General features: G+C 33.2%; 1 protein-coding gene across 1 annotated transcript; it reads right to left on the bottom strand.

Moving 5' to 3' along the window:
• Nucleotides 1–2,515: 2,515 nt before the first annotated feature.
• On the bottom strand, nt 2,516–13,694 carry NTS (neurotensin). Its single transcript, XM_006727017.3, has 4 exons — nt 13,440–13,694; nt 11,146–11,207; nt 5,034–5,258; nt 2,516–2,865 (listed from the first exon to the last, which is right to left on the bottom strand). Exons 1-4 carry the CDS (start codon nt 13,510–13,512, stop codon nt 2,713–2,715), a joined length of 513 nt encoding a protein of 170 aa, XP_006727080.1. The 5' UTR covers nt 13,513–13,694; the 3' UTR covers nt 2,516–2,712.
• Nucleotides 13,695–13,929: the final 235 nt, after the last annotated feature.

Genomic DNA, 13,929 nt, shown 5'->3' with positions numbered 1-13,929 from the left:
AAAGACCGTAACAATTAAAATAAGGGTTGAGATGTTTTATCAACCAGGTTAAAAAGTATAGTGTTTTAAGTAACTTAAAATGCATTTCTCTTTCAAGTAATGGTCTGGTTGGCCCAGGATGGTGAGGCAGCTTTTTTCCATGAAGTTGTTTAAGGTGTAAGCTCTATCAATCAATGCCACCCTCAAGAAAATGATATTCTTTGTGTGGTTAAAATAAATTCATATTTAAGACACAAAAAATGAGGAAAAAGTCAAAGTTTAGGGAATGAAGTTTCTGTTTAAGTTATAAAGGACCCACAAGTTGAATACATTTTTTTTTTCCCATTTGATATCCCATTGGCTCCAACTTAACCATTCCTACCTACATGTAGTCTCTAAGTGGGTGTTTTCACAGGCTCATGTAAGATAGAAAGTCAAGATGTTCAGGGTAACAAGAGAGTGATTTTAGTTTTGGCCCACAGAATCTAAGCCAAGTAAAAACACAGTGGGGTCATGAGTAGAAGGTGAAGAGTGAAGGAGGTTGAGATAATGGATTAGTTGGCATGAGAGTGTTAGGTTATATGAACTGGAAAGAGAAGATGACGTGTAGAGAGCAGAGTGCTTACAATTGAGATTTTGGAGAGGTTGAATTTATTGGTAGTAAAAAGTTGTATGGTGTGACCATGAAGTGATTGATGATGAAATGGATTAAATGTTTATTACTGGAAGTGAAGATGTCATGAACTGAGAAGGGAGATTATTGGATGGCTCTTGCACATGGACATGGAAGTCCTCAAGGACATTGAATGAAGCAAGTAATTAGGAGATCAGTAGTTGCTCAAAACAGAAGGTTAGTATGAAACTGTGTTATGCTCTGTAGTTTTTGAAAGAGAAAGAAGAAAATAAGATTAAAGTGTGTGGAAGAATGTCAAATATAGTGTATTATGAATATGTTAAAACTCCATTCTAGGCATTTTATATATATAAAACCATTTTATCCCCCTCCAAATCCCATTATTATCCACATTTTGTAGTTGAGGAAACAGGTTAAATAAGTTGTCCAGGGTTACTAGTGAAAAGTAGAGTTGAATCTGGACATTCTGATTCCAGAGTACACACTCATAAGCACTAGGAAATAGTTTTTGCCTTAGGATCAGGGAGTCGGACTTTTTTTTTTTTTTTTTAAGATTTATTTATTTCAGAGAGAGAGAGCACAGGTGGGAGGGGCAGAGGAAGAGAGAATCTCAAGCGGACTCTGGGCTCAGCGCAGAGCCCAATGTGGGGCTCGATCTCATGACCCTGAGATCATGACCTGAGCCGAAATCAGAAGTCAGCTGCCTGACCAACTGCGCCACCCAGGCACCCTCCTTGGGCACTTTTTAATGTTGAAGCTGATGAGATGGTGAAAGACAGTTGAGTGGTGGTCATGAGAAGTCATGGCTTTACCAGAAAAAGTCAGAGACTACTACCCTGTTGTTATATCCTACTGAGTGGGATTTAGCCTAGGGGTAGGGCAATCTTATCAAAAGTACATGGAGTTCTGAAGCCTCCTTCATTCCACAACTTCAATCCTGATATCTTCTCTCATATGTGACTATGAACTAGGTTGCAGCCCTGTGAGGAGAGGTCTTCCTAGACCTCTGTTAAGAGTGAGAATCTAAAAAGCCACAGCTAGGGTGCCTGGCTCAGTCGTTAAGCGTCTGCCTTCGGCTCAGGTCATGATCTCAGGGTCCTGGGATCGAGCCCCACATCGGGCTCTCTGCTCGGCAGGAAGCCTGCTTCTCCCTCTCCCACTCCCCCTGCTTGTGTTCCTGCTCTCGCTATCTCTCTCTCTGTCAAATAAATAAATAAAATCTTTAAAAAAAAAAAAAGCCACAGCTAATGGTGGAATGTATAGACTGTGAGGGCTTATGAGACTGTAAGTATGGTCTTAAAAGAAATTTATGAGGAATTATTTCAAGTATTCCTTCTGCCTCAGAAATGTTCTTCTAGTTAGAAAAAAATATTAGTCACATAAATTGTTCAGTCAAATTAAAAATAAAGCTATCATTTACTGGATCAAAGTGTGAGAAAAAAAGTCTGTAAAGGGTAACTCTTCTAATGGAAGTAAATTTGTGGAGAAACGTGTTGCTTTTTATTAGCCATTAAGTTTATTTAATGGAAAAACAAATTCAGCTGAAGATCATTCATTAAGATAGGCATAATTAACAATAGTTTATTAATCATTCTTTTAAGATGATCCTATCTTACCACTATTACCTTCCCCATATCTGAGAGATTTATGTGAGTCTTGCAAAAGAACATGTAATTCTCTCAATTAAAAAAAAAATCGAATAACAAAAGAAGTACTATAACTTTGTTTTGAGTCAGTGATATCTATGCTAGGCTTTGCCATAGGACTCTGTTGTAATCCCTTATAATTTGGTTTAAATTTCAAACATTTTGACTATTTAAATAACCCATTAAGGGCTCTGCAAAATCACAAGATATTCTATATGTGACTTAATTACTATCTATTCCAATTACACACAACACATTATCATGCTCAAGATCTAGATTTATTTTAAAACATTTAGTCCAATTTATATTAATGCAGAAAAACCACAACCAATAAACCACGACTGTAGAAGAGACACAATAATTGTGTTCTGTCACATTACCACACAAATATAATTTGATATTTAATTAAAGGATGATCAATCACAATCACATGTAAATGAAATATTTATCCTCTCAGTAGTAGTAAGAACCTCTTTTGAGTATGTAAGGTCTTCTGGGTTTATTGTCATACAGCTGCCGTTTCAGAATGTAAGGGATTTTTCTCTTTATAACTTCTTCCTTTTCATTTTTGTCATTTCCAGCATCAAGAACATCTTCCTGAATTAACTGCAAGATAGGCAGAATAGAAATCAAACTTAGATGCATGACATCTTCCAGAGTATTTTTCTACATTTTATCTCTTTTGCTATTCAGACAGTTAAGACACATGTGGATGAGCTATATGAGGTTTAAAGCAATTAAATGTTTTGTCCAAGGACAGATGACTATCAACTGACTGAAATAGGATGAGAACATGGTTTTTTCTGACTCTCTGTTCAAGGCCAGACACTAATACCTCCAACTGATGCAACACGCCCAGTAAGTCTATGAGTATTTTTCAGGCTGTAGTTTATGATAGATGAAAATGTTATGAAAATATATCATAAATCACAGCAAATATAGAATTTTGAATTTAGTAAGCCAAGTTTGGCCTCAAAAGGCAATAGGATTTTGTATTCTGTTTGGTTAATTACTGACTTGACTTGAAAGCCATTCCAAAGATCCATTTCTTAATCAAAGAGAGAGGAATGCCTGTTCTGTCTAACTTAGTTGTAGAAATTAACACATGTGAAAGCTCTGTTTAAATAGTAAAGATCTCTTTAGATTGTGGTGCCTAATAATTAGAAGCAAGTTCAAATTCAATAACTTAAGGGAGTTCATTTCCATGTAGAATCTAACCTAATATCTCATTGAATATGCCACATTCTAAAATTAGTTCTGAACACCTTTTTCTCATACAGTTCTGAATAAAAAATTTCAGCTAGCAGAAAATGTTTAAGAATTCATCCCAGAATTTTGCACTTAATTTGTGTGAAATTTTTAAACAAATGTTCAAGATAAGAATTGTATTTGTATTTGTGATTGTCTTCTAAACTTTGGGGTCATAAGAAATACTAAGAGGAGACTAAGTTTTTAATTATAATGCATGTGCATTGAATTGTATCACCAAGTACTTTATTTCAATCCACAGCATTCAGTTTCAGAGAAGGTAAAACAGGTATTGTCAGACAATCTAGTTTCTTAATCTTATGTTTCTCTGTGAACATAGTCTGTAATTATGCATATTATGTTCTGAATGATATTATCATTTTTTTAAATCACTCAATAACATTTAAAATAATAAAAGTTCTAATTTTATGTGTGCCTGATTTGTGTGTATCATAGTTTATTGAGTTGTTGTTGTTATTGTTGTTTTTAATTCCTGCATAAAGAGTACACAACTGACATTTCCCTATGTTAAAATTAACATTTTTCAAGTTTTATTGACTTAAAGAATATTTTAAAGACCTAAGCTATTTAGCTGGAATCGGAATTAAGGGATGAGTAGGCCACCAAGTAAAATTAAAACTAGTTTTTTTGGTTTTTCATTTAGAAAACATCTTTTTGCTTATAAGTTAGAATAAACACTAGAAATTCTGTTTTGCATTTCTTCTTTTCCACAGGATATCTTTGTGATAGTCATTTATAGAGATCGCTATATTAGCAGGAAAGGCACCCTCGGATTTCCAATGTTGGTGTAAACCCAAAATATAAAACATTAAGCAAATTTCTCTTAGAGGTTAATACGAAAGAAATGGTTCCCTTGTTGGGAAATTTTTAATTTTTTTTCTTTAAAGCATTTTCATTTCTCTTTTCCCCCTTCAAACAAATATTTCAAAACCAAAGGCAGTAAATCACTAGTATTTAATACAACTGTTTTATCCTACTTCAGTGTAGTTCTTTTTGTATAATGGATTTTGGATGTCTTGGCTGTGGTGGACCTAGTTTAGATGCTAAAGACCTGAAATCTATGTATTCAATTGAAATAGGAATATATATATTTTTTTCCAGTTTTATTTGCCTAATATATTCAAATACAAATGGAAGCTTTTGTGTTTTGTGCTTGTTTATAAACACACATGACTTGGTGTTTCTAAGAAAACATTTTGAGTCCTTAAATTTTGTAGGCATGCCACCACCAAAAATTGCCTGAATATGCCATCCATTTAAGCACAATAAAATCATGTGGATCAAATCTGCCTTAAGATATACCCCCCTTTTAAGATTGAAGAAAAAATATTTTGCTCCAAATATTTGAAGATCTGAAAGAATGTTAACGTCAACACGTGGTTTATTCTTTTTTAATATTTGTAAGTCTTCCTGTTATGATAATGATCAGGGTAAAAAAAAAATCAGTACAAATGAAAGTTAACTAGTATATCGATAATTACATTCGTATTTTGTTTTTGCTTTACCTCCCATTGTTGAAAGGCCCTGCTGTGACAGATTTTTTGGAGCTGGTATATTGTCAGCATTGCTTCCAAGCTAAAGCCATCTAAGGCAGTGGGAAATTTTCTTCTTGTAATAAGCTCCTCTTCACGAAACTCTCCTGTTTCCTCGGCTTGGCTGTTCAGGTTATTTACAAAACTGCAAACATTTAGCAGGGTCATTTTCCAAGAAGAAACGCTTGCTTTACTGATCTGAAGTATAGAAAAAAATAGGTACTTAAAATTAAAAAAAAAAGTAGTTAAAACTTGTATTATATGAATAAGAAATAAATTTCCATTGTGCTAAGTCATTACATTTTAGGGCCTAACTGTTACTTTAGCCTAATAATTACACTGTGATTTATTTAGTAACTTTATATCACCAAATTGATTATATTTTATATGTATTTCTATTTTTAAAAATGTAATACAGTTATACATATGCGCACAAGCACACATAAATGAGCAAAGCAAAAAATAGAAATAATAGTGAGTATAAATATGCAAATATATGTATACATCACAGATGAAAATACTAAAATTACCATTCTCTTTGGTATACTTCAACTTAGTGTCTAATGGAACATGGACTACGATGATACTAATAGATTTGGACAATTACAGTAGTGTAAGATCACTAATCCATTCCACACCTTGATAGTTTTCATAGGCAGCATCATAGTTGATCAATATATTTATTTGCAAATTATAATATTTTCTAGACTTACCATTTTTTAATAAGATCTTATCCAAAATCACTATTACCATCAACAACTTTCCTATGTGCTAATAACAATCAACGAGGAAACATGAGGACTTAGGAGAGCCAAAATGCAAAATAATAAAAATTAACAAAAATTTCAAATGGCATAGATGAAGAAAAGCATACATTTTTCCTAAAGACACACACACATAGATGGGAATGACCACATAACCATGATGGGAGGATTCAAAAACAGTAATATCACATGTCAATTCTCTCTGAATTACTCCCCACCTGTAATGCAATTTTGAATCAAAGTTCCAATTTGGAAAACATGGGGAGACTGGAATTTGGAGGTGGGGATTTGGCAAAATAATTATAATGTTAATTTGGAAGTATGAATATGTGAGAATAACCAAGAATATTTAGAAAAATGAAAAGGTAATGAGGAGGAACTTATTCTACCAGATGTTGAAATGTATCTGAAAGGCTCAGTAATCAAAGGAGTGAATTAATAGAGCAAGAGTAGACATTAAACCCAACAGGAAATAATATCCTAAAATTGGTCCAAGTACAAATGAATGTGTAGCATATAGCAAAGTTTGCATTTGAAATCCTTGGGACAAGTGGCTACCAGGAAATCTGGACTTAGATCTAGTTATAACTTTCTTGACATATTGTTGTTTAACGGTATCCAGATGGGTTAAATATGAGTAAAAATAAAATAGTGTCTAAATATATAGAATTTGCTTTATAAACCCAAAAAGGTATTATTAAACAAATATCCAAACCGCAATCCACAATGAAAAGGATAATTTTAAATACATAAATGTGTAGAACATCTCTGGAAAATTAACAGTCTGAACCAACATCAGAAGCAAGATATATTGTAAAAGCTGCCCCAGAATGTTAATATCCTTAACACAGGTAGAGAGAGCTCTTCAAAAAGAAACTGTTGAATCCACCAATTAAAAAAAAAAACTAAAAAATTTTAAACTTTAGATAAGTAAAATGAGTGAACAAGTCAGAATCACTCCTCAAAAAAGAAATATGTGGAAAGATGTTCAACTTGGCCACCACCAGATCAGAAGATTTTCAAAAGAATAAGCATACTCATTTGGTGTAGTTATAGGAACATGAGGAGACAGACACTTCCTCTTCTAAATATTTGTTAGTCTGGGTGTAGATTGTTGTAACTTTTTAAAGGGTGTTTTGCATTACAATTCAAAGTGTGCACACTCTTTGATTAAGATTTTATTTGAAGAACATGCAAATATTTGAGTACAAAGATATTCACTTGAAAACATTATTATGATATATAATAATATAATATATGATGGTTTTAATCAGTTTGGAAATCCTTTCAGCTATACCCCGTGAATACAGTTATCCAGCCATGGCTTAAACTTTTCTGCTATGGGAAACTTGGAGAGGACATACTCCGTTGTCTGGCAGCAACACCTTATATCATGCCAATTAATGGAATACCATATTTTTACATTTTGAAAGCTCTTTATAGATCATCTAATTGAGTGTTTTCTCAAGTGTACTCCTTAGAACACCAGTTCTGCACTCACTGTTTTTCCAGGAGTTCTACTGTCAAGTAAATTGGAAAACTTGAATTTAAAGAAAATTTAAAGATTTCTTGAACTTTGGTATCCTCAGAGCTTTTAACTTGCAAATATTCATTGTAACTTTTAATTTTATTTATGTATTTTTAAATGTTTTATTATTTTTAAGTAATCTCTACACCCCACGTGGGGCTCAAGCTCACAATCCCGAGATCAAGAGTCGCATGCTCTACCTACTGAGTCAGCCAGGGCCCCATTGTAACTTTTTAATGGTGTCAATATAGTATCAAATGTTTCCCAAACTAATTTGACCACAGAATGCTTTATTCATAAAATATTTGTTGGGACTAGTGTTATCTGGTTACTTTTTTGGATGAGAAAACTGAATTAATCATCTGGTTTCCTTCTGCCAGTTAAAGTAGTCAACTACATGACTCAGTAATTATTTAAGGTCCCATTAGTCCCTGTCATACCTAGGAAGCCCAGCAGAGAGAGCACTACTGACTAAAGGCTGTCTAAGTAGGAATCTTGCATTTGAGAACACTTTGTATAAGGTTTCACTATTTCATTCAAAAAATGGCAAAGACTCTCTTTCTTTGAATCAGGCTCCTCTGAGCCCCCTTCTTGACGAGGTCCCAACTTTGGGCTCTGTCCTTGGTCTCCTTAGTCCAGTTTTAGCAAGAATCATGCTGAGTCAATTTACACACGTACATGCCTCTCACCCTTGATATCTGATCACCCTAGATACCTGATCAAATATCAGATACTTTAACACATTTCTGTCCTTAATATCAGAATCCTGTTGTGTCTTCTAGCAAGAATTCTTCTAGCCTTAATGTTTCCTCTTATTCCATCTACTGAGCCCCACTCTGCCTCGGCTATAAATGCACACTTGCCCTAGTTGTATTTGGAATTGAGCCAATCTCTGCAAAACCCCCATTTCAGTAGCCCTCTTGGCTAAAGTCTTCCATACTACCTTTAGCTGGCATCATGAATAATTTTTCTTTAATAATAAACATTCTTAATTATCAAATTATTTTATACAAATGTTTATAATAGACCTAAGCCTATAGATAAGAAATTTAGAATATTATCTCTTCTTGTTTTCAAGATAAGGAAAACAAGAGTATTTGTGGTTCTTACTTAGCATTACTTGATTTAATTTTTTAATACTAAATAAGATTCTGGTCGAACTTTTGTTACCTTAATTAAATGGGAGCTAATCTATATGACCAATACTCACTCCCTGTACATTGAACTCAGATGAGGTCAGCAAATTGTGAATTCAAACATTTCACTGAATTGAAAATAATTTAAGCCATCTGTGGTGGAGCTCTGAAGTTTCGTAGTTGAATACAAAATGGGAGGGTTAGTAATGAATCCTAGATTCCCATTGTTAGTTCAGAAATACTTATTAAACTCTTACTGTATACTAGGCATTAAGTTTGACCATAGAAAATTACAACATTGTTGCAGCTTTTTGAGATCCTGAAGAAAACATACTATACCAGGTTCTCTTTCCCAATAGAACAATACGAAAGTACTAGCCCTGGTAATAAAGAGAATTGCATTGTGAGAAAAAATTATCTTCCCCTTTTCAAGCTATGAACTCTCTCTTGACCTTCTGTTGCTTAAGTAAAATTTGCCGTTAGCATTTCCCAAAGTAGTCTAAATAGCTTTACTTTAAAACTGAAATTGCTCACATATTTTACCTTTAAAATGGAAAGAAGAAACCTGAAGCTTTCTGAAGCTTTTAATAATGGAGTTCTACCAGTGTCAAATACTATTCTTTTAAATTTTTAAATGTGGTAATTTAGTTAAAATGATCGTAAGTTTGGAGTTTTCATTTGCATAGAACTCTACTCACACCAAAAATCAACTGAGTCAAAGAAAAATAAACGATAGTAGTTTTGTGAAAAATAAGGAATGAATTGAGCGTTCTGTTCCCATCCTAGCAGCAAAATTGAAATAATGATGCTTCTGGGTGCTTTCTCATTATAGACTGTATTTTACTTTTCTCAATTAAAAGGAGACAATGCGATTCCATTTTTTTTTTCCATGATGCATTTTCGAGACATATTCCAAGACTAAATAAAAGAAAAAAATTATTGTGCCGATATTTTTATGTATTTCTTTTAAGAGAAAAACCAAACCACTCCATAAACTGGAATTGTTTTTCCCTTGTAACTCTAGAGAAGGAATCATAATTCTACTTCCACGCTTTCACAAAGTAACTAACACTTCCCAAACTATACTACATTTTAGAGATTATTTAGGAGTTTTATGTGTCAATGTAAACTTAGAATTATAGGAGTAAAATCTCTACTGAGAAGCTAAGGCATTCCAATCTGCCCCATTTTTAAACATAGACTATTGGCTTTACTTGTCTTCCTATTTTTGAGTTGAGGTAATTGTCACCATTGCTATTCAGACTGAGTATTAAACAAGGGATCCATTATCTTAAGGTTATTATTTGGTTATTGAGTTTTAATGACTAAACTAAATTTGATCTTTCCTGATATGAAGCCTACCAAATTATGAAAAAAATTGGTTTCAATCCATTCAACTTTTGTAGATCTGGGCAATGGTAAAAATATATGCACTCGAATTTTCCCCAAATGTCTTTTAAGGATCATAGTAGACGACATATCTTTGTTAGCTTTCAGATAATGATGTCTTATATTCTCAAATACAGACAAGAAATGGGTATTTCCCCTTCAAACCCACTATCAAAGATAATTCTACAAATATAATAGGGATTGTTGTACCTAGAACATGCTTATCCAATTAGGGAAGAGAAATGTGAGGTGACAAGACCTGAGTTGGAGTATTGCTTCAAAAATTAGACAGGGGTTTTGAGCACTGACTTTCTTACTATAACATCTGTTGAATCCTTTGCATTGATATCTCAGTGCTTATAATAGTAATTGTACCAAGGGTCCGCCTCAACTCAAAATTTATTTTTCTTTGAGAAACATCTTTCAGTTGGGAACACTTTTTCTATTCCTGCATTTAGATACACACTGATCGACTCACCCTGGCTAAATCAATACTGTGTGGTAGCTCGGTAATCAGGTGTTTTCTAATTGTGTTTTATTCCTAGGTACAGGTTGGGATCTAGGACTCTTGTTCTCAAGACACCAACAGAGAAATAACAGGTACGGGTATACAAAATTTCACTTGGTTCCATAAAAACCATAAACAAGTGTAGATGATACTTCTGTTATAGGGAGAATGTAAATCTAGCCCCAACCCCAGCGTTTAAAAATAAGGAAACGACGTCAAGCGATGTTAACGAAACCCCTTGCTTAAGATCAAATAGTTGGTAAATTCACAGTTGGAGGATTAGATCTCCAAGCTTCTGTTTGCAGTCTACTGCTCTTTAGTTTCTACCACATTTATTTCACGAATTGTCATGAACTTTCATTTTTAATTTAGAACTCCATTTTACTCTTCCCAATATAACCAAAATGTCAACTTCGTTTTCCTGAATGGATTTAACTTGAGGCATACCTTTTGCCATACACGATGTGATACGAATGGAAACAGGATTCCTTTAAATACATTTTCATCTCCACATAAATAATATGTGACTACCTAATTAAAGTTGCAATATGCTGATTGATAGTCACTATAATTTCGTTCCCTTTTGCATCAACACCCTTAACTCCTTTGAACTCAAGGAAAAGTTTCCCGAGAAAGGAAATGCCTCTTGATGAACTTTTCAGTCTTGACGGGAAGTTATTAACTATAGGAAAAAGACACCATGTTTATAATGAGAGCTTATATGTTCTTCAGTCCTTGGTTAAAGAAAAGAAAAAGTTACCTTTGATGTATGCATATTGGTCAATAAATCTGCTTCTAATGCTTTCATTTCCTCTTCTGAATCTGAGTAAAATCAAAACCACATGTTTACTATATAATCATATATCAAATAATTATATTGTAACCTACAGATTTTAGATTAATCTCAAAAAAATTTAGTCTTAGAAGCTTATTGTTTTTCTATGCACTTATTATCCTTAAAATAATATTCAGAAAAAAATAATTATGGTTTTATTTTGGGCTAACAGGCAGCTAGAATAATAAAAACACTCCTAAGAAAATAAACACATGATTACATACCAAAAAAGCTATTGACGTATTGGAGTTGTTTAATCTCTGAATCTCAGTATTTAAAAAAAAAAAAAAAACTGATTATATCATATAGTAGAGATTTCATAAAAAATGCTGGTTAATTTTTACCAGCAATAGTTTATATATATAGAATATATGCATATTGATATTTTTAAAACAACATAATGAAAAGATGTGTACAAAATGTTTTTCAAAACCAAGGGGAATTATTTACTGATCATATTAGAAAAAGAAAGACACTGAGATTTAGTGAACTTGAGATGCTATTTTACAAAACACTTGGAAAGATTTGCTTTTCTACTTTAAATAAGAATTTAGAATTATGTGTATTTAGCTATTTTATCACAGGCTATTAAGCAAGTTGGTTAAGCCAAAATGGGGTTGTCCATCAATACATGTGTAATTGTGTTGAAAACGGACTTCTGACTTTTATTAGGATATCCTTTCCAGTTTCCCCTAGTGAATATATTGCAGAGAAGAAAACTTTAGAAAATACTGTAAGTAATAGAAATAAAGTTATAGAACATCATAATTACATGACTTAATTCATACTCACTGATCTGTCATAAAACAAAGCAGATGTTAAAATGACTATCTTCCTTGCAGTACACACTGTTTTTGAAAAGAAGTGTCACACTTAGAGTAACCACTTGTTAAATTGTATCCAGGACCTAAGTTACACCAGAGCTCTTTTTGCCCTATTTGTTCAAGGCCAGTCTGTTTCTCAAGGGAATGGCAAATTCCTTTAGCCATTTATGAAAAATGTATATCAAATCCCTACAAATTCTGGCTGATCACAGCAAGAAGCTCCAAGAGTTAATAAACACAGTGTTTAATCAATAGTCTGATTTTTCTCATACACTCTAAATATACCTTTAACATCATGTAATAGACAAAATCATAATTGTAGAAAATTTGGTATTTATATCATTAAAAATTTTGCAAAGTTAGAAGCTCAAGATCTTTTTCTCATGATTAAAATAAATTAAAAATTTTGCAAGGTAACATTTATGTCTTCTGCTAGTTTTAATTTCATAATTAAAATAAAATCATAACAGGAGTTTGAATTAAATATTTCAATGTCATATTACTAAAATATAAAGGTATACAACAGGCTAAATGATTTTTGCTGCATATATCCCCTATTCTTTTTCCCCACTTTGATGTGATATTGCAATATTATAACATTACATGTTACTCTTTTAAATTTAAGTCTTATTTTCAAGATAAGTTATTGGTAGATATTTAGCAATACACGGCTTCTTAATTATCACATGCAAAACACTCTATAGGTAAATAATTTCCGTTAATGTAACTATACCAATTTTCCAGTTACATTTTGCATGAACTTAAACAACATGCAAAAAAATTAAATTAATTGTATGCTGATTTGTCACATAGAAAGACTATACAAAATGTATTATCTAACAGTACTTGGAATATTTTTATATTTTTTAGAAATGATTTTCTATAAATAATGGTTCATTCATTTACTCATTAAACATCAGTTTTCACTTTATCTTAACATACACACATAGTTAAGAAAATAATTGGGGGAGGGAGAAGCCACTGCTTCCTAAAAGAATGACTGAGGATGAGAAAAAGCATTTTGAATGGAATGGGTTTTAACTATGGGTTCTCACTTTGACAGGTAATGCAGCTACACTTCTCATCAAATTTTGACCAGCCTAATTTAAGTTGTCCACAGTTTTTTCTACTCTGGTGGCTACATTCCAAGGGGAGGGCATGAAATGTTTCATTGAAATCTCTTTTATTACCTTGCAGATTTAAAAAGAGAAATGAAATCTTTCAGTTCTTGTAATCATAAAGACAGAGAAATAATATATTCAGTTTCTATCTCTAAAAAGCAAATCCAGAATAAAGGAAAAACTCTTCTCCCTGGATGAATTAACATAAGTAGCAGTATAGTGCAAAAAAAGAAAAAAATCACCTCAGGGAACTGTGAAATGCAGCTGAGCTTACCTGAGCACAGACTCCAAGAGCTGAAAGCCAGAAGTATCATGCATGCCAGCTGGATTTTCATTCCTGCTATCATCTCCTTGAGCCCTCTAGCAAGCCAAGTCCATAAACGTCACAGACACACCGAAGGGGGCTTTCTCTAGCGCTTCCTCTTGCCTTCAGCTGACTTGGAAAGTGAACTATGAGAGATGCTTTGGCCATTCCCTATATATACATGCAGAAAGATGATGTCATGATAGCACAAGGATTATCTTTTCTGGATGTGCCCTCCTTCATCTCTATCCCTCCTCTCCTCTCTCCACTTCCTCCTCCCCTTTTCCTTTGTCCCCCCACTCTCCTCCCCCACTTCTGAACTTCAGATGAAAGCGTGACATCTACCCTAATTGCCACTGTTGCTCTGGATTTCTGACGCACAGGAATCATTCAAAAGCAATTCCATAAAGAGCACACTGGGAAAAAAACAAAAAATTTACAGTGCCTCTCTTTCCCCATT

Source organism: Leptonychotes weddellii, chromosome 5, assembly GCF_054177405.1.
Source record: "Leptonychotes weddellii isolate Sample4059 chromosome 5, ASM5417740v2, whole genome shotgun sequence".
Taxonomy (NCBI): Eukaryota; Metazoa; Chordata; class Mammalia; order Carnivora; family Phocidae; genus Leptonychotes; species Leptonychotes weddellii.
This window is presented reverse-complemented; position numbering and strand designations above follow the sequence as displayed.